This window comes from Bactrocera dorsalis, chromosome 3 (genome assembly GCF_023373825.1).
Source record: "Bactrocera dorsalis isolate Fly_Bdor chromosome 3, ASM2337382v1, whole genome shotgun sequence".
NCBI classification, from domain to species: Eukaryota; Metazoa; Arthropoda; class Insecta; order Diptera; family Tephritidae; genus Bactrocera; species Bactrocera dorsalis.
The window spans coordinates 6,807,750-6,827,687 of NC_064305.1; the positions used below are offsets into that span (position 1 = coordinate 6,807,750).

Sequence of the window (19,938 nt, forward strand, 5' to 3'; positions counted from 1 at the left end):
CAACACAGGCAACAATATGCAATTTGACGCTGCGACTCCGAAGAGTAGCAAACTACGATGGCACAGATTAGAAAAACTCTTAGAACCACCCCGAGCAAGAGTGAGGAGAGCTTGAAAGCTCAACGACAACAACAACAGCAATGTGGCAGGAAACAGCGCGCACGCAAGAGGACGCAAATATTGTATCTTAAATGGCGATGCTGGCAGAGCAACGAATTCAGTTGCTCGCGACAAACGAAAGGAAGCTAACGAAGCGCCGTGCCAAGCGGAGTGTCAGCTGAGTCAGCTAGCAGAGCAGTGTTCAAAGAAATTCATGTTTGGTGAGCAAGAAAAAAAAAAACAAAAAAAAAATAGTTGTAGCATGCAACAACAACAGCAAGAAATTTATTAGCAACACTAGCAAAAGTGGAGTGAAGCAAACACAACAAGTAACAAAGGTAGCGAGAGTGTAGCAAAAACAAAAACAACAAATAAATAAACAAAAATAAAGCAACAAGAATAAAGCAGTTAGCGTAAATAGCCAAAATTAATAAGCGAAAATAAAACAACAACAACAACAATGTACTTGCAAAAATAAAGCAACAACAACAATGTGTTTGCAATAATAAAACAACAACAAATATTAAAAAGCAACAACCAAAATTTTCTTGCAAAAATAAAACAACAACAAAAATTCACTTGCAGAAAAAGCAACAACAAAATTTTACTTACAAAAATAATACAACAACAACAATTAACAAGCGAAAATACAATTATAGCAGCAGCAAGCAAGCGAATACAACAAGAACAACAACATAGGTGCAGCAAAGGTGAAAATAATACGGTGAAAATTGTAAAATGAGAATAACGGAAATTGAGGCAAATTAAAAAAGTGCTCTAAAAATTTCGCGAAATTGGCACGTAGCGTGAGCGGCGGTGTACTAAAGCGCAAATTAGAAAAAATTATGAAAATATTTATGTACATCAATGATGAAAGTAGTAATTTACGCGAAAAAGTTCACACAAAGTGAAGAAGTTACCTTAGCGCTACACAAATACACCCACACACACACACACTCAGCAAAATTTCGACACAGTGACACGGCGCGTGTGAGCGAGTCGAACGATGTGCGAGCGAGTGAGTGGGCGGTTGACTGAGTGACAGCGTGCCACATTGGCCATGTACACGCATACCAAACAGGTGGGAGGGGAGTACGACGGGGGACTGACAACGACTACAACTGATGCGTGATTTATGGGTGCTGCGCTGCGTTGAAACCACTACTTGAAGTTGCAAAACACCAACAACAACAACAAGATATACAAACTATAAAAGAGAGACAAACAAAAAAGCAAAAATAAAATATGATTAATAAAAACGGAGACTGAGTGCTGCAAAATGGTCTTACGTTGACAAAGTTGGCAGTGAAAGGCGAAGAAGACACAGGAAAACAGCAGCCAGGAGGCAGTAGGCAGCAGGCGGTGACTGCATTTCGCCAAGAGCGGCGCAGCCAAGTGTTAAGTTGAAATTCCAACTCATGAATGAATGAATTTGTATGTTGCCTACAGACAGGCGCACAACTGGCATGCATACCACACATTTGTATGCCTGTGTGTGTATAAATATTTGTGTGTGTGTATATAAATATTCATGTATGTATGTTACTGTGCTTGCGCGCTTTTGTGCCTGAAAGGCGACGTGAAAAGGCAATGGGTTATACAAGTTGTTTGCATACAAAGCGTACGAGCGCAGGAGCAAGCAGAGCATGTGCAAGGCAAAAAACAAACCTGCTGCAAAAACAATAACAATAACAACCACAAGTAGTGTAATAACAACAAAGCCACGACTAAGTGAGACATAAAGCATAAAAAGGCACAAGCGCCAAGCCAAACAAATCAACGACAGCAGCAGCAATGCTGTGGTGCGCCTTGAAGTATGCAATGCAAAGAAGAAAAAAAAAACACAGGATTGGCAAGAAAAAATGCAAAGACAACTTGAGCGCTCAACTTAATGACTACACAATGCCGATTTAATTGACAAGTTTTATGTGCTTTGGTAACAACAACAATGACAACAACAAAAATAATAACAAAAACAGCGTAAGCAGTAATGACAAAAGCACGCGGCAGAAATTGCGGAAATAAGTAAATTAAATATGTATACAAAACCATTGTGGTTTTGCCAGGGTCCGCACCAGCTTGCATACACACACACACACACAAACACAGGCATACAAACCCATTGTACATTGCTGCGCATTCGTTTAGGCTGGCAAGAGCGCAAAATTTTACTGCTGCAAAAATAATAATCATAATAAAATAACAATAAACAGTGAGTAGTGTAGCTTTGCGAGCGCTTAAGTCGGCGTGTGGGCGCTCCGCGTTCGAAAAAGGTTGCATTTATGCTTACTTATATATACATACATATACACGTATATGTATATCGTTCAGTTTGTATGTCATATATATATAAATGTATGGTTGTTGTATGTATGTGCGTGTGCGTGTATTTAGACTGCTTTGTTGCGCCAATAAGTAAACAAACAAACAAACAATTTAGCACAAAAGCAGCAGCATAACAAGCTTAACACTTAAGCTATACATAATTTATCTTCAAGTGCCTATGTCATCGTGTGTTTAACAAGCGCAAAACAAAGGCTGCCGCACCACTGGGAGGAATTAATAAAACGCTACAAAATCATTTACGACAAGCTTTAGTGTAATAAAAAAAATTACTGAAAAAGGCTTTTGTGCTGCTTTTGCCAGTGACAGTGTGTATGTGTGTCCAATAAAATGTGGCGTGTATGGTTGTGCAGCATGAGTATGTACATACATATGTATGGTAATAGGCTGAGTACTTAAGCGTTTAATTTCTGTTATTAAAATTTAATTGTTATTGCTTAATTTAATTTTTTAAATATTTTTTTTTATTAAATATGAACTTTTTTCAGCATATTTGTGGAAAATAATTTTTTTGGATTGAAAAAAATATTTTTTTTATTCTTATTTTTTTTTTTAATAAATTTAAATTTTTTTCAGCATATGGTTCAAAATATTTTTTTTATTTTTTTTTTTTTTTGATAAATTTCTTTTCAGCATATTTGTGGAAAATCATTTTTTTTGTTTTTTTTTTGGATTGAAAAAAAAAATATTTTTGTTTATATATTTTTCTTTTTTTTTATTAAATTTAAATTTTTTTCAGCATATGGTCCAAAATATTATTTTTTTTTTATTAACATTGTATAAGCTTTTATAAATAAATAAATAAAATTTTTTTTTATTGAAAATGATTATTTTTAACAAAGACTATGCGTTCAATCGATTTTTGCTACAGAATTTTTTTTTTGGTTTAAAATTTGTAATTTTTTATACTCTTGCAACATATTTCTCCAGAGTAAAATAGGTTTGTTCACCTAACGGTTTTACTTGTCACCTAAAACTAAGCGAGATAGATATATGTATGGTTATTTATGTCAATGTACATATATAAATGATCACGATGACTGGAAAAGTTGAAATCCGGGTGACTGTCTGTCCGTCCGTCCATTGGTCCATCCGTCCGACTGTCTCTCTTTCCATCCGAACGTCCATCGGTCCGTGCAAGCCTCGTATGCGGCCGGTCCGACTATGACGAGAAAAAATAAAAATTACGAGTTCGTGGATGGTCTTACTCGGACCGCTGCCACGCCTACTTCCCATATAACACAATTTTGAATTACATCTCCTTCCTTTCGAGGGTACAAATAAATATAACGGGTTAAAGTGTTGCCCTTATGGCCAAAAATTGTGCAAATCCAACAAAAACTGTTCAAGCCCATACGTACCGAATATTTGGATACCAGTACCTATAGTTGTTACAAGAGGTTTCATATTAAGCACATTTTTAATCGAATTTACGCCACGCTTCTTGCTGGCTTAAGGTATAATATGTTAGTGAGTTTATCACGATGTTTGTAACACCGTAAAGGAATTATCAAAGACAATATAACATATATACGTTGTGACAAAAAGTTTACGAAAATTATAGATAAAACGCAAAATATTCAATTATTCATACATTTTTTTGTCGCTCTCAAAGAAATCCCCACCAAATGTAATACACTTATGCATGCTAAAGATTTTTCCAGTCTTCGAAACAATTTTCATAAACACTTTTTGAGATGGCCTTCAGCTCCTTCAGCGAATTTTGTTTTATCTCCTCGATCGACTGAAAACGTTGTTCCATGGAGCGGCCATTTCATTTAAAGAACAAGAAAAAAACACACGGAGCAAAATCTGGTGTATACGGTGGTTAATCGATGGTATTCATTGCGTTCTTGGCAGCGTTCGATGCATTATCATCGTGTAAAATCCATGAATTGTTCTTCCACAATACCGGTCGTTTTCGACGAATGTCACGCAAAACCATCAATACTGCCAAATAGAACTCCTTATTGACCGTCTGTCCCTCCGCAACAAATTCATGATGCATCAAATCACGAATATCGAAAAAAACAATGAGCATCACCTTGATTTTTGAGAACTTCTGGTGTGGCGTTTTTTCGCCTCGTTTTTTTTCTTCTCCGCTTCTCTCCTCTTCTTCTTTCCCGCTAATTGTTGGCATGTTTGTATGTTACACTTATAAACAAATGCATTGGTAGTTATAATGCTCTCCATGAATCTGGGATCGCAACTCGCAGGATCAAACATATCCAAAGAGACCTATTTACGGTACTCTTTTTGTGAAAAATTCATGTTTATCGGGACGAGTCTAGCAAGAACATGTTTTATGCCCAATATAAGTGTATCCACCAAAATCATTCGAAGGGACTCGCAATAAATGTCGAGCTCTCTTGCCATCTCTCTAACACTTGCCTGACGATTTTCAACCACCATATTCTTCACTTTTTTAATATTTTCATCAGTTGAAGGGGTCGAAGGTCGTCCAGAACGAGACATGTCTTCAACGATCTCTCGACCGTCATTGAAGGCTTTGTGCCACTTGTAGGCTTGTGTTTTTAATAAAACTGAATCACCGTGTTCACAACGATTCCGCACACGAAATTTGGTGAGAAATAAAAAATTTGAGACAAATTCGTTGTTCGATATTTTTATCCATTGTAAAAGTAGCAACCCACTATCGAGTTGCGCCGACTTAAGAAAATGCTGTCAACCAACTGGTTGGCAGATATCGCTCTTATTTGGCATAGTAAATAAGGACAGTCCTACCAGCTTAACAAAATACATTTTTTTGTAATACATATTATTTACCCAGGAAATTTAAATACAATTCAATTTCATCCCCTTCAAAGTAATCCCCTCCCGATACAATGCACTTATGCCATCGGTTTTTCCCATCTTAGAAACTCTGGTTGTAGTCACTTTCCGGGATGGCCTTCAGTTCCGTCTTCGCCGCGGCTTGAATATTCTCTGTCGTATAAAAACGGTGTCCCCGGAGCGGTCTTTTGAGCTTGGTTAACAGCCAGAAGTCGCACGGCGCCAGATCAGGTGAATACGGTGGTTGCGGAACGATATGAATTGATTTTTTGGCGAAATGATCACGATTTTTTTTCAAAAAAATCCAATGTTTTCGCTACCAGTCGAGATTTGACGCGCTTGAGGCCCAAAACATCCTTCAAAATGTTATTGGCTGAGCCTTTCGATATGCCAACTTCATCAACAAGGTCTCTAATTGTTAATCGAAGGTTTTTCAACACCAAATCTTTGATTTGTTGAACGTGAGCTTCGTCGGTTGAGGTTGATGATCGCCCTGGACGCTCTTCGTCTTCTACACGTTCACGGCCGGCTTGGAACTTACTATACCACTTGTAAATATTTTTTTTAGACATAGCCTCATCACCAAAGGCTTTCTGCACCATTCTCGACGTATCCGCAGCAAAAAAATGATAAACCCGTAAACAAAATTTAAGGCAAATTCTTTGCTCAACAAATTTCGACATCTCAAAAAACGAAAAACTCACTTTTAGCAGCTCACAAAACGACACGTATCTCAAACACTAATGAAAATTTTTGCATGAAATTTGACATAAATGTGACTGACCAAATCCTTCGACGCGCGGAGTTTAAATTCATCCTCCTTATTTTTTGGGCACAGTAGTATGTAAATGATCAGCATAATGTATGATCACATTAGTTTTTGAGATATCGACCAAGAACCTACTCGTTTGTTGGAACGGCCGATGTTAGACCACTGTAGAATATACCTGCCATATAAACTAAACGATCGAAACCAATGCTTGTATGGAAAACTTTTTCATTGGGCAAAATGTTAACACGACTTATTTCATAGATTATTATCCAAGGCAACAAAGCATCTCCAAAGATCGGGTCACTATAGCATGTAGCTGCCATAAAAAATGGCCTTTCGAAATGAATTTCTTCTAAGAAATCTATTGTATTTGCGATAGGTATTACAACTTCCGTGCAAGGGAAGTTAACACTTTTTCTTATTTTAAATAAAATTTCCTCTTGATTGCACAATTTCGTACGAAGTAAGAATTTAACTTTATATAACTACATTCACATACGTGATTCCAAGTACTTCAATATAATTACTGTAGAATTTATCGCAATGCAAGACTCTGTTCATTGTTTTAATTTGCTTTCATTACTTTCACTTGCATGAGGCAGCCAATTGAGCGTGTTTTTGGCAAGTGAAATCTTATTTTTCAACATTTATACAACACACAAGATTAACTTACTTGCACCTACATACCCACACATACATATGTACATGTGTTTGAATATTTTCACCTGTGTAGAATCACACCTACAAGCAACACTGACTTTATGTCGAGCTATGTATGTATGAATGTATGAATATTTGTGTGCATGTCTGTTGGTTTATTGTCTGCAATCGAAATGTTTGCTTTCAACGAGTGCTTACGTACTTACATTTGCTTCTTTGTATTTGTATAGACAAGTGAATGTGTGTGTGTGTTTGCGTTTGCGTTTGTGGGTCTGCACCCTGTACAATAGAAAATTCAAGGAAGTTCTGCAATAAGCAGGAAGTAAGGACATTGCAGTGTACTTAAAGTTTAATGAGGTGCAAATGAAAGCGAGTGCTTTGAGTAATATTTGATTTGTAAGGCAACAGAAAAATACAACAACAACAAAAACTAAAACATGAAAAGGCAATGCGAGTCCGAGTACATCGGAGGTGGCGAAGTGAAAGAAAGATTAAGTAACAATTTTATGTTGTTTTTCTATCAACATATATATCCATATTTTATTGCCGTTTACACTTTAATATTAATGCAAAAATATAGGAGAACGCCTGGTATATACATATGTATGTGGACAAGTATATATTTCCTTATTTAAATATGCATTTGTTTGCATGGGAAACTAAAAAGTGGGGAGCTAACTTTTCGTTTGTCTTTGCAATTCAAACTTCGGACAGAAATTTATACTCGTACAAACGGAACAAATAAGGAAGGACAAAGTATGGGCGAAAGCGCTACATATTAATGTGTATAATCGGAACGTTTTAAAAACAAGTGGTTAATCCAAATAATATAGGCAATAATGTAGCATTTATAAACTTATTTCCTTACCCTTATCATTTTTGTGGCGTGCGTGTTGACTTAAGGGGCTATATCAGTGTAACGCATGCAAAATTAGACGATTTTTTTTAAAAGAAAGTACTCGATTCAATGTTTCCAACTTCTTTGAATGTAATAAGGTACATTTTCAGCCATATTTTAAGTTTTTTTTTTACAAAAATATTGAAAAATAACCGAGTTATTTGCTGTCATCGGAGATGTCAAAAAAAAGGTGCTCCAACGGCTGATATGATTTCGGCCGAATGCGTTGCTGAAACAAAAAAATTCAAAAAGTTTATTAAACTAAAAGATATTTCCCACACAATGACATACGATCTTTGAAAAATATCAAAACTTAACAAAATGGCGTAATTTTGAAAAAAAAAAATCATTTTTTTTAGGTAAAAACTGGTCGTTTTTTAATGCCAAATTGACAATTTTCAACCAATCAAAAAGATCGTAAGTCATTGTGTAGTAAATGTATTCAACAATACTCAGTTTTAATTTGAAGTCGATCTGTTAATTTTGAAAACTATCGTTTCGAGAAAAACGCGTTTAAAGTTTCTTTTTCATATTATATAATATATTGGTTTGCACCTCCAAGCGGTCGCTCTTTAGAACGGTGCCATCCAAAAACTATTCAAGGTACGACCTTGCCGATTTCACAGGATATTTTTGGAAATATAAACTGTCGGAAAAGCTAAACAAAAAAAATTTTTTTTTTTTTTGAAAATGTCACACTGGTATAGCCCCCTTAAGTGGTAATATCCAGTACTGAATTTCAAAAAATACCGCTAGTCTATCGGGGTGACGTGATTTTGATCCGTTCCCGCGACAGTTGGGTCTAAGTAACCGGAATTGACCTTGATTTTTATCCGGCCAAGGACTGTCAATCCGGGACAATTTCTCGAAATTACTACGGTAACGTTTCCTGGCGCTAAAGCAACAACAACGTAATTTCGTTACAGCAATTATACTTTGGTTTATTTCTTGTTCCATTGTAGTTCTTTCCAATACATAACTCGGGCAGGAAAAAAATATTTGCTCGGTGTTTTCATCTGCACTACTGCAAAATTAACATTTTTTGTCGTTAACGTTGTTGAACTTCTGTAGGTATTCCCTGAAACAGCCATGACCCGTCAAGAATTGCGTCAGATAAAAGTCTGTCTCTCCGTGTTGTCTCTAAATCCAACCTTGTACGTTCTTAATGTGCCTATGCGTTGCCATTGTCTTTGCCACTCTTCGAAGCTCGCTTGCCTCTCATTTTTTCGCTCGTCAGCCGTTAGACGTCTATTCATAGCTTTAGACTTTTGATATACTCTACCTAATTCTGAGACCATTAAATCCGTCGGCATAAGATCAGATGCTGGCGCATAACCCGGATACTGCCTTTGCTTTATTGGCAATTGTTTTTTTGGCGCAGTGATATCCTCCATAGAGGAGCCCCGTACTTCACTGTTGACTGACTGACTTTAGCTAGTAGGGCTCCCTTACATTGGCTAAGGCCATCAATGTTAGCCATTATTCCTAACTGGGCCACTGTCACTGTACATGTCTTGCCACAGACTTTTTCAACATGCACTTTGAAATTCAGTCCTACGAGTATTATAATTCTTTGCTGCAGCTAGATTAATTTCTAAAATTATAGACTCATTTTTTATAAAAAAGTAGGATTTTTGGTGTCATAGTCCACCATTATTTACTAAAATGACAAAAATAGCTGTGCATGATGAAAAATTTTCGTAATCAAACACCTCAAATACCCCACAGACCGCTGAGCATATCAGTCGCTAATTTTTCCTTCAGCCTTGTTGAATAGTGTAATTTTATTCAACATATGCTGCCACTAAAAATTAATAAATTCTTAATTTCAATATTATTTTTGCCAAAATAGTTAAGGCCAACATATATTTACCCAGCGACTAACGGTAAATATTGAAAATTTCAAATAATTATTGGCATATGCATTTGTATGTTGTTGTGCGCATGTGGCCACACAATTTTACAGTTGACATATTTGGTTTCTGGTGTAAATATCAATATTTCACGTTTATCTCATTATTCAAGAGCCTAATTACGTGCAGTAATGTGCAAAATAAATTGAAATTATTAAATCCCTTAAGCGGAAAGCGCACTAGTTGCATGAAATGCGCGTGTGTGCGTGACAATTTTGCCCGTAGTAAGTGCGGGTATCGCCAATAATACATATGTATATATGTATGTATGTATGTACGTGAGTCTTTGCGCCTATACGCTTATTCGCCTACAGCGCGCATATAACACACCCACACATTCATATACATAACTATGTATGTATGTATGTATGTATGTGTGGGCGCATATTTACTTTGGCCCACTTGCATAGATAAATAATAAGCAGTTGGTTTTATGTGCTCTATTAACTTGTTCAGTGCTTTTAATTGCGAATTTATCAGCACTCTGCGCTAAGCAAATACACATGCAAACATATCCACAAATACATACTTACATACATTTATGTCATGTTGTTTTTGTATGCATGCATGTGTTTGTGTATACATTTCGAAATATGAAAATAAATATTTATGACTCTATTAATTTATTCATTTTTTAATTATCTATAAGTGTATTGCCTAACACATACATAAATACAAGCGTACTCACAGCTCTATGTGCCGTTAAGTGTTGCGTTAAATATTTGAGTCATTACCTTACCAGTATGTAAGTGTGTGGTTCTAAGTATGTGTGTTGTTCTAAGTATGAATGTGTGTAGGCTGTGCTGTGATTATTATAAAGTGGAAAGCAATTTGCTATTCCCTGCGACCTTGTCTTGTACATCCATATATATGATATGTATGTATATGTATATACAAATATATATGCTGATGGGAGGTGAGAAACATTTTAGCAGTTAAATTGTAATGAAGAGTCCTTAGAGAATTGACACCTACCACTTTGAAGTGCTTTATGGTTCAGCGACTAAGTTTGGGGCTAGGTATGTACATACATACATATGTATAAAAGTTTATTTATTTTGGTTCTATGTACATGCCAACTTTTTATATATCAATTATTTTTAGTGAGTTTTCGGTGTGGATTATAGGATCAAAATTTCTAAAAGGAAAAACATTAATTCCAAATTTAAAATTTTCAAAACATCCCACACTAATGTTAATAACTGTGGGTTTTATAACGGCAAAAATTTCACAGAAGAATTTTAACTGGATATTGAATCTTTTATGAGTTTATAAAAATATATTGGGTAGTCGAAAAAGTATTTTCGTATTTTGTCAATAGGTGCCGTTGCAGTCGTATATCTCCAGTGTTACCAATCACATTGTTTCGATGGGAAATATTTACACTGAGGAAATTTATACACTGAGTAACGCTTCTAGCGGAAAAATGGCGAAAAGGGGTCAACCAAAATGTTACTTTTTTGTTCACTATTGTTCATTATAGATAAAAAAAATAAGTTGAAGTTTGATTAGAAATACGAAAAGACTTTTTCGACTACCCAATATTTTTATTGATTTGGATAGGTCAGTTATATGGCAGCTTTAGCCTTTAGTGGTCCGATGTAAACAATTTGTTCGACGTTTGTAATGCTTCCTTTGAGAATAGTCTATGTCAAATTTCGTAAAGATATCTCGTCAAATAAAAAAGTGTTCCTTACAAAAATGAGAATTTGATCGATTAACGTGTATGGCAGGTAAAGCTCTTTTCTACGCATTCTTTTGGCATATACTTAACGGCATTTTTTGCTCACAGAAATAAGCAAAGAAAAGTAGATAAAGGCAATAAAACAGGCAAGCAAGCATTGGGCGCTCTGGATAGATTAGGTTGGACAGAAATTACTCCTTTGTGTTACCCATATATTTCTAAAAGATTGATCACCAGATTCTTATCGTTTGTGCTTACCACAAATTTATTAAGCTGGTAATCGCTTCGCCAGGTTCCCAAAGGTATGTCTAACGAAATATTTCAATCTCTGTCTGACAAAAGCTGGGAACCGAAAAGAAGTGACAGATGATTCCACCTCGCTTTCCTCCATACAGCTTTGGCAAAGAACCATCTACAGAATATATGGTCGCACTGCATGTAAACCTATTGGATTGTGTCCAGTCAGAAGACATTAATTAATATCATAATAGTGCCGAGACTGACTTTGCTAAGAGCCAGTAGTCCGCATAACTTCTGACAGTTCACTCTGGGCCAGAAGGATCTCGCAGTGGCACAAGTTTTGGTTGTTGACAAATGCTCACAGAGCTCACTGGAGGTCCAAAAGTCCAACGCCAGAACGCAATCAGACATCGGAGAACCGACTTGACTCCAATCGAATGAAATTGAGGAAAGGGAGCCCTCCTTAGCCAGCTCAGCCAGCTTTGCAGTTTCCAGCGTTTCCGCTATGACCAGGCACACATACGAGTCTAATATGGAAGAAGTTTGAAGTTATTGTTAATGGGTCAATGCACCCCTTGACTAGCTTTGAGCTATTGCTAATAAGGTCATTCACTCTTTGAATAGCTTTGAGCTATTGCTAATAAGGTCATTCACTCTTTGAATAGCTTTAAGTCCACAGTCAGCGAGTTCAAAGCCAGTATAATCGCTTGGCTGTCAGAATGAGTGCACAACTCTCTGAAGGAAACTGCATTCCGGAGCGGTATATACTTTTGCCTTAATGGCGGTCTAATAGTCCGAAACTAGAGTAGATGGAGAGGTTCCGACAAAAGACCCTACCGCCAACTTTCCCTCTTAACTTTATTCTATTCTATTCATGAAACAGCTTACTGCAACCCTTCTCCAACGGCGTCACCCCTCCCACAATACCCTCGCTGATGTATGAGCCGTGAAGGAATTTTCAGAAAAAGTTTCTGCGCGTCAGTAATCCAGGTTTGAAGGAATGAAAACGCAGCAGTGGAGAATTTCAATGTGTCCCTGCCAGGGCTTCTGATATAATCGGAGTCTAATAGCTTCCCTTGCAGCCGAGTACTTAATAGCTATGTATGTCTACAGATGCAAAATTATGTGAATACATAAAATGAGGTTTCTGAAAGAAATAACTAGAGAAAAACTGTAAATTTACTTTTTTTCAACAAAAAGTTCTTAAAATACTATAAATTATGTGCCGCTATTTCATTAAACAAAAATCTAAAAAAAAACATAATTATTTACAGTTGATTTGGATCACCCTAATGTACATTTAGGCGCACGAGCACGGTATTATGTTACTATATGTATGTATGTGTAATGTTAGGTGACTTAATTCAATTTTGTTTAAAATTAAGCTGGGGAAATTCTTATTTACCTGGGCAGCTATTTTTGGAGTTTATTTTGCTGAAATGACACGAAAAGTTTTTAATTGATCAAGTGAGCAGGCGATTTGAGAAAATTTGCAAATTTAATAAAAATAAAAAAGAACTCATTTTCTGCATACTTTCAAATAAAATAATGCTGTAAAACTGTATGTGTGAGTTGAAAGCTTTCGTCGAAGTGCACCTTTCGACTTTTCGGTGTTCTTATGGAGTAAACGGTTGTAATTTTATACGGTTGCCTACAATTAGGCTCATTTTTAACATATTTTTCGTTGACTAGTAATAATGTTGCCTACACTTAGGCGCAAATTTATACAACATAAAAAAATTTTTATCAAAGGCACATTCTTAACAAAGAGAGTGAGTTCTACAATTAGGCGTATTATGGAAAAAATTATCAAAGACACACACCTAAAATCGTGATTGAGTTTTTCTCTATTTTTTTTTATTGTAATTTTCACTAAGCTTTTTCTTACTTTCTTTTATTCAGATACATTACGTTGTCAAACAATATGGAGCTTGTTTCAAAATCTAATATGAGCGCCTTAGAGGATCGTTCTTCAAAAAGCATGGGTAAGTCAAATATTTAGAAAATTTGTCAGCTAAAGCTTATGCTTTGTTGTTAAACAAATTGAACAATTTTTGTTCGTGGAAGCCCTATTGGGGTATAAGATAAGACCACGTCGACCTAAAATTTACATTATGGAGCTCGAATAGTTGCTGAAAGTAGTTCAAATGTCATATAGCATTAATAACTTGAAACTATAGATTTACCTTAATAGTTCTCAAGTATAATATTGAATAATTTTTTGTATATATCTTTTAGAAAAATTAAAAATGCTGGATATAACACGGGATCGACCAGTTAAAGTGGCAGTAAAGGTCGCGGTACCGGTGCGCGATCATCCAAAGGTAGAACAACAGCAACAACAACCGTTATGAGACAAAAAATCAAGTTTTGTTTGAACTTTTTTTTTTCAATTTTATTATAGTTCAATTTCGTTGGCAAACTCTTGGGTCCCAAGGGCAATTCTATGAAGCGTCTTCAAGAGGAGACAATGTGTAAAATGGCTGTATTAGGTCGTGGCTCGATGCGTGATCGTAAAAAGGAGGAGGAGTTGCGTGCCAGTGGCGACAGTCGTTATGCCCATCTCTTTGAAGATTTGCACGTAGAAATTTCCACATTTGCAGCGCCCGCAGAAGCGCATGCACGCATAGCATATGCGCTAGCCGAAGTGCGAAGGTTCTTGGTGCCGGTAAGTACAGTGGTATAGATTTTGTTTCGTAAACTTTAGTCCAACAGTATGCTTGGATGTAGAAATTTGATTCGCTGAACGAGAATAGAAAGTTTCGGTTAGTGAAATACCGAAATACCTAAAAGTGATTGTAGTGAGAAATTATTTTAAATATAGATTTTGTAAGGTAGTACCCAGTCTTTAGGGTTAAAAAAGTGATTGTAGTAAGAAATTGTTGTAAAGAAATATTTTTTGGGACCCGGTTTTAATAGAAGACCTCTTCAAAACCTGATTCCATTAGACATTGCTAAGACATTTTTGAACCAAGTCCGATATTGTTGGTAGAAAAGGTAGCCTGAAGAGCACCAGACCGCATGCGGCCGTTCTCAGGCCATCATTAGTCCCATTGGGCTCCCTGGTAACCAAATTAAGCCTTATCCAGTACTTCAGTGGATTTGTTAAATTACCTAACTTTTCCACCCTGCTGTCCAATGTCCCTTATTTTGGAGCATTGGGAGTCGTGGAATGTATACCGGCTAAAGACTGGGCATTCGCAAATATTATGTTCCACCGCTTCATCATCCTTCGCTTATGTTCTGCATTCCGCCGAAACCACTTTTCCAGTTTTGTGAGGGCGGAAACTTTCCAATTTTGTGAAGGCAGGTCTTAAAGACAGAAGCGCTGTGATGATCCCTACAATATTACTAAACCCATTTTTGCTTAGAGGTAGAAATTTTTTGGTCTGGCCATCAACATTACTCCCAAGTAGCTTTTTGGTATGCCCTGTGTTACTAGTGATCCAAGACCTGAGCTGTTCCTCTATTATCAAAGAACCCTTGAAGGAGCTGAAGGCGCAGCTTAAGGGAATTCTATTTCCAGTCCCTTATACTTAACCCTTTATTTATATAAATTTCTAGGACTATCACGACGACATACGACAAGAGCAAATGTGGGAAATGCAAGCGTTGAGTTCCTCTACTTCGCTGACCTACACCGACGATCAGCACAGTCCCAATCGCGGTGGTGTCACCGATATGGATACATCGAATGATGAGAAGCTCGAGCTGGAACCGAATGGTATGGAATGCAATACACTGGATAAGAACGAGGCACAACAGGTGAGTTTAAGCAATGAACAGCAGCAACAACAACTGCATCAACACCAACAACAGCAACAACAACAACGCAATTTACATCATTTACTACACCAACCACCACCAACGTCGGCTCGTGGCCCCAACACGCCCGTCGCCACAGTAGCAACTCATCATCACACCAGTCTCTTGCCGACCAACACCGATGGTCTCTGTCAGAAAGCGAGTGCCGGCAGCACAGCAACAGCTAGTAAGTCATTTCATGTACACACACATGCTTATATATACAAATATACTTGAGCGAGTAACCACAATAATTTGGCAATTAAAGTGAATTCCTTCCCACTAGTACACCCAGCAGCTATGTCGGTTGCATTACAACACCAATTGACCGCAGCCAGTATTGGTAATATATTGAAGCCAGCCGCACCGACGGCCGCTGGTGTGCCTACGGTGACTGATTTGCATACGGCAACACAACAGCCCAACCCAGCCAGCGGCATAGCATTGCCAACGGAGGCTGAAGCGCCCATGGCAGCCACATTGGGTTTGTTGGATCCACCCACTGGTGCGTTGCTGCATCCGGCGTTGCGCAGCGTCAAGGCAATCAATATTGGTGAGTTTTGTTGTGGCGACGTTTGTGATTACAGTATTGACTTAATATTTCGATTTCATGTACACTCCCTTTTAATCTCTCCCTTTTTCGCTGTTTCTCTCTGTTTTTCAGCGGGTGGCTTGGCCCGCAAGCGGCCACTATTGGGTGTACCACGTTCTAGCATGAATCCAACTAAACGCACTGTAATGACTTTACTAGCCAGAGCCAAGAACTCGCAGGCTTTGCATGCGGTACGAAATCCGATTGCAGCAGCCACAGCGGCCCGATTTGCTGAGTGAGTATATACATTGGTTTTTTTTTAATAAATTCGTATAGTCCAAACAAAGTTAGATCGCCGAAAAACAGCACTTGGCGGCATAAAATACAGATAAATTAAGAAAAAGGGATAAGTTCAGTGACTAACTAACCTTTTGTGGTCGAATTCTGTTAGTTTTATCAACAATAGGTTAGTTTAGGTAAATAGGCTGGTTTCTCGTCAAATCACGAAATTCTCACTTGGACTGTTGGAGACACTTGCCCGTTGTGACGACTAGAACTCCTAGGTTTGGATCAAAAAGGCCGTCACATGTCGTCAATATTTTTAGTCTCAAAGCCTCAGTGTCAATGTGACTCTTGCTAGCGGTTCAATATACATTTTACGTTCCACCCTTGGCCAGAACGCTTTCGCAACTCCACAACCGGTTGCTGACCAAAGGTTCCTCTCGCAAAGCCTATAGATCCTGGCAGAAGACTCCCCATCCTGCGCCTCCTTGCGGCCAAGAATGAATCAAGCTAATTTTGGATACACGTCTGAGCCATATTCCAGTGAATACGTTCCACATCGACCAGAACAAATGATAGTTAGAAGGGCCAAGGTCCGGATTATAAGATGGTTAAAGCAAAGCTTCCGAGCTGCTGTTTTCCCAAAAGTTTTTAAGCAACCTTGCAACAATAGGCCGAGCTTTATCATGATGAAAAATTATTGCCAAATTCCGGGCGTTTTTCGGCAACTGCTTACTTCATTTTGATGAGTTGTCGATAGCGTTTTCCGTTAGTGTAGCGCTCCAGTGGCGCCAAACAGCGAACTGGGTACTGCGTCGAATACTCTCAGAGCTGGAGTGTTTTCATTCATTCGGACAGCATGATCTAGCCAGCGTAACCACTGTCTCTTAATTCGATGAACTATGTCAATGTCGTCGTATATCTTGTACTGCGGTGACAATGCGCAAAGGACCGAAAATTTTCCGCAAAATCTTAGATAGATAGATTGTTGATTGAGACATACACTGCGGCCACGGGTCTATTGTGCCCTCACCTAGCTCACAAAGGCTCGCTTAGCCCCAGCATATTGATGAAGTCCAATATCCTACTGGGTGCTAGCGAGGCAGTGTGATCCCTATCCGGAAACATGGATCCGAGGGCCTTTGACCTGCGCCTACAGACTGCGTTGCAGTCGAATAGCAGGTGCTCCGGGGTTTCAGGCTCACTGTCGCAGAACCGGCAGTTTGCGCAAGTTGAGAGGCCCATGTTTGATAAATGCCTTCTTAGCTTGCAGTGGCCGGTGTAGAATGCGACCAGGAGCCTGAGTTTGTTTCTTGGGAGGTTGGTTATACCCCCCCCACCTCTTTTGGTTATACCCCCCCACTAACAGTTTGGCATGACGCATCCCGTGCGCTCGCTGCCAGTGTGCCTCCCTGCACGCTCTTTCCTCTTTGCGGAGCAGTTCCTTCACCGTATGGGGACCCACTCCAGTGAATGGTTCGGGCCCCACCATGGCAGTGGAGGCTGCGGAGCGGGCAAGCTCGTCAGCCAGTTGATTGCCGGCTATTCCCCTGTGACCAGGCACCCAGATAAGGTGTACCTGGTTCTTTTCGGCTAGGTTGTCAAGCCTTCTTCTACACTCTTGCACTAGTAGCGATTTGATTTCGTAAGAGGAAAGAGAAATGCTCGGAAAGTTCCCCATCGGAATGGCGAGCTTGGTACGCGGACCCGCGATACCCGCACCTATTCCTTCCGATGTCTTCGAGCCATCAGTGTACCACCTCAGTGTGCTATCCCTTAGCATTTGCTCAAGAGTGGTGTCGTTCCACTCACTCTTACTACCAAGGGTAACCTTAAACTTCCTCTTTCTCTCGACAACTTGTACAGCCCATTCATCAGGTGTTGATATCGGTTATGTCTCTGCACAACCGTATAACATAATGGCTGTCAATAGTGACGTGGAAGCCAAGTCGCGAGTATGACGAGTGTTTGTTTGATGAATATAATTATAGTGTCAGTATCATATATTATAGTTATGCAGCAAACCGTAAAATCACTCTTCTACGCTCTCAGTCCCTTACAGATGCTTACCTCCCCATTTATATTGTCATCGCAACCTATGGATCAGTCGATGCTAACATTTCCTAAGGAAAGTCTCGCACAAGGAGTCTAAGTCTAATTCACACACACAAAAGACAAGGTATTTTGAAATAAAAAAAGTTGATCCTTATTGAGCCCGCCTCCACCTACACACCAATGTATTACAATTAAGAAATCACAAAATACAAGATTAATATTTAATATATAATATATATATATAAATATATAAATATATATTTAAAAACCAAAACTCGCCCAACGCAAATATAAATTAAACTTAAAGCAAGAAAATACAAAAACAAAACATGAACTGTTAAATTAAAAATAAAGTAAAAAATTAAAATAAAAATAAAAATAAAATAAAAAAAGCAAATAAATTAATTATACAGATATTTATACAATTATACCTAAACTTATCGGAATGTTGAAATTAACGACACATTACGAGTATTATGAAGAAACACATCTTTAGGGACTAACTGGCAACATAAGTGTACACGACAAGTAACTTTGAAAACAAAAACAAAGCAAAAACAAAAACAAAAAACTTAAAAACGCAATATATTTTATTTACACATAAAAACTAAACACTTAAACTATATTACTAAAATCAAAGCAGAAAAACAATTATTAAATATATATATATACTATACATTAAGCAAAGCAAAATATAAGCGAAGTCTTAAAATTAATGAAATTGATATAAAAAAATATCTTGACATCGCAAAAATTGTTTTATTCTACATATTCACATTATGAATGAATTAAAAATAAAATTTAATAACAAAAAAAACACAAACAACTTATATATATATATAAAAACATTTAAAAGCTAAAGTATTACTTAAATATAGTTAATAATAAACATGGGAAATTAAATTAAGATTTAAACAACATTACAATTTAATGTGAGAAGAACTTTAATGTGAGACATAAACAGCAAACGAAATTACTTTAAAGCATTACTTTAAAACATTACAAATTTTTAAAGAAATATTATATATTTATATTGTATTAACATAATTTTTTACGATTTTAGACTTGAAAACGCAATTAGTTTCCATGTTGCTATGAATGTGTGTACTAAAAGTAATTATAAATAATTAGTATAAATAGATATATATATATGTATGTATAAGTATTTGTATTAGTAGTGTACGTGCATGCAATATACGCAGACTAAATACAAACATACAAACATACAAACAGACATACAATATGCATATATACAACAAAGTTGAGCGATGATTTTGAGGCATTGCTTCCGTGAGTGGGAGTGCAGCGCGTCCTTAGCCGCCCATGGCAATGGTTTCAAAGCAATGCAAAGGGAAGCACCGAAAGGCTAACGATTTACTGGCTATTATTCACACTGACTACCTTGAAGTGGCAGTAAATGCATAAAAGCAAATAATAAAAATTAAAATGGAATTTAATGAATAATAGTAAATTTTAGTAAATATAAAAATACCATAAAAAAATAAAAAATAAATAAATAATAAAAAAAAAATAAAAAATAAAAAAAAACAATATATTTTATAAAACTAAAAAATTTAAAAATATTATTAATCACGCTAACTGTAACTGCATTGAAGTAGGAGGAAAAGGCATAAAAGTTAATAACAAAATAATGAAATTTAATAAAGAATTTTGAATTTGAAAAAATACTATAAAAAAATTAAAAAATATGTAAAAAATAAATAAGTATAAGAAAATTAATAAAAATAAAATAAAAAAACTATTTAAAATAAATAAAAACGACTTAAAAAGGGTTTCGTATTTTTAAATTATTTTCGACAATTAAAAATTGGAAATTTAATTTTTTAAGCCAAAAATCAGAAT

General features: G+C 36.9%; 1 protein-coding gene across 6 annotated transcripts in view; it reads left to right on the plus strand.

Annotated features, from left to right (window-relative positions):
* LOC105226811 (uncharacterized) overlaps nt 1-19,566 on the plus strand; it is an 84,618-nt gene extending 65,052 nt beyond the window's left edge. Inside the window, exons 1-8 of one of the 6 annotated variants that reach the window (XM_011205866.4) lie at nt 210-320; nt 13,305-13,387; nt 13,641-13,726; nt 13,807-14,070; nt 14,967-15,393; nt 15,475-15,759; nt 15,871-16,033; nt 18,073-19,566. In XM_011205866.4, coding sequence (XP_011204168.2) covers nt 13,327-13,387; nt 13,641-13,726; nt 13,807-14,070; nt 14,967-15,393; nt 15,475-15,759; nt 15,871-16,033; nt 18,073-18,172 — 1,386 coding nt within the window. In that variant the 5' untranslated portion in view covers nt 210-320; nt 13,305-13,326 and the 3' untranslated portion in view covers nt 18,173-19,566. Of the gene's footprint in view, nt 1-209; nt 810-13,304; nt 13,388-13,640; nt 13,727-13,806; nt 14,071-14,966; nt 15,394-15,474; nt 15,760-15,870; nt 16,038-18,072 lie in introns of those variants that run through there. The other 5 variants (XM_029550436.2, XM_049452928.1, XM_029550439.2 and 2 more) reach the window with 5 other exon arrangements.
* Nucleotides 19,567-19,938: the final 372 nt, after the last annotated feature.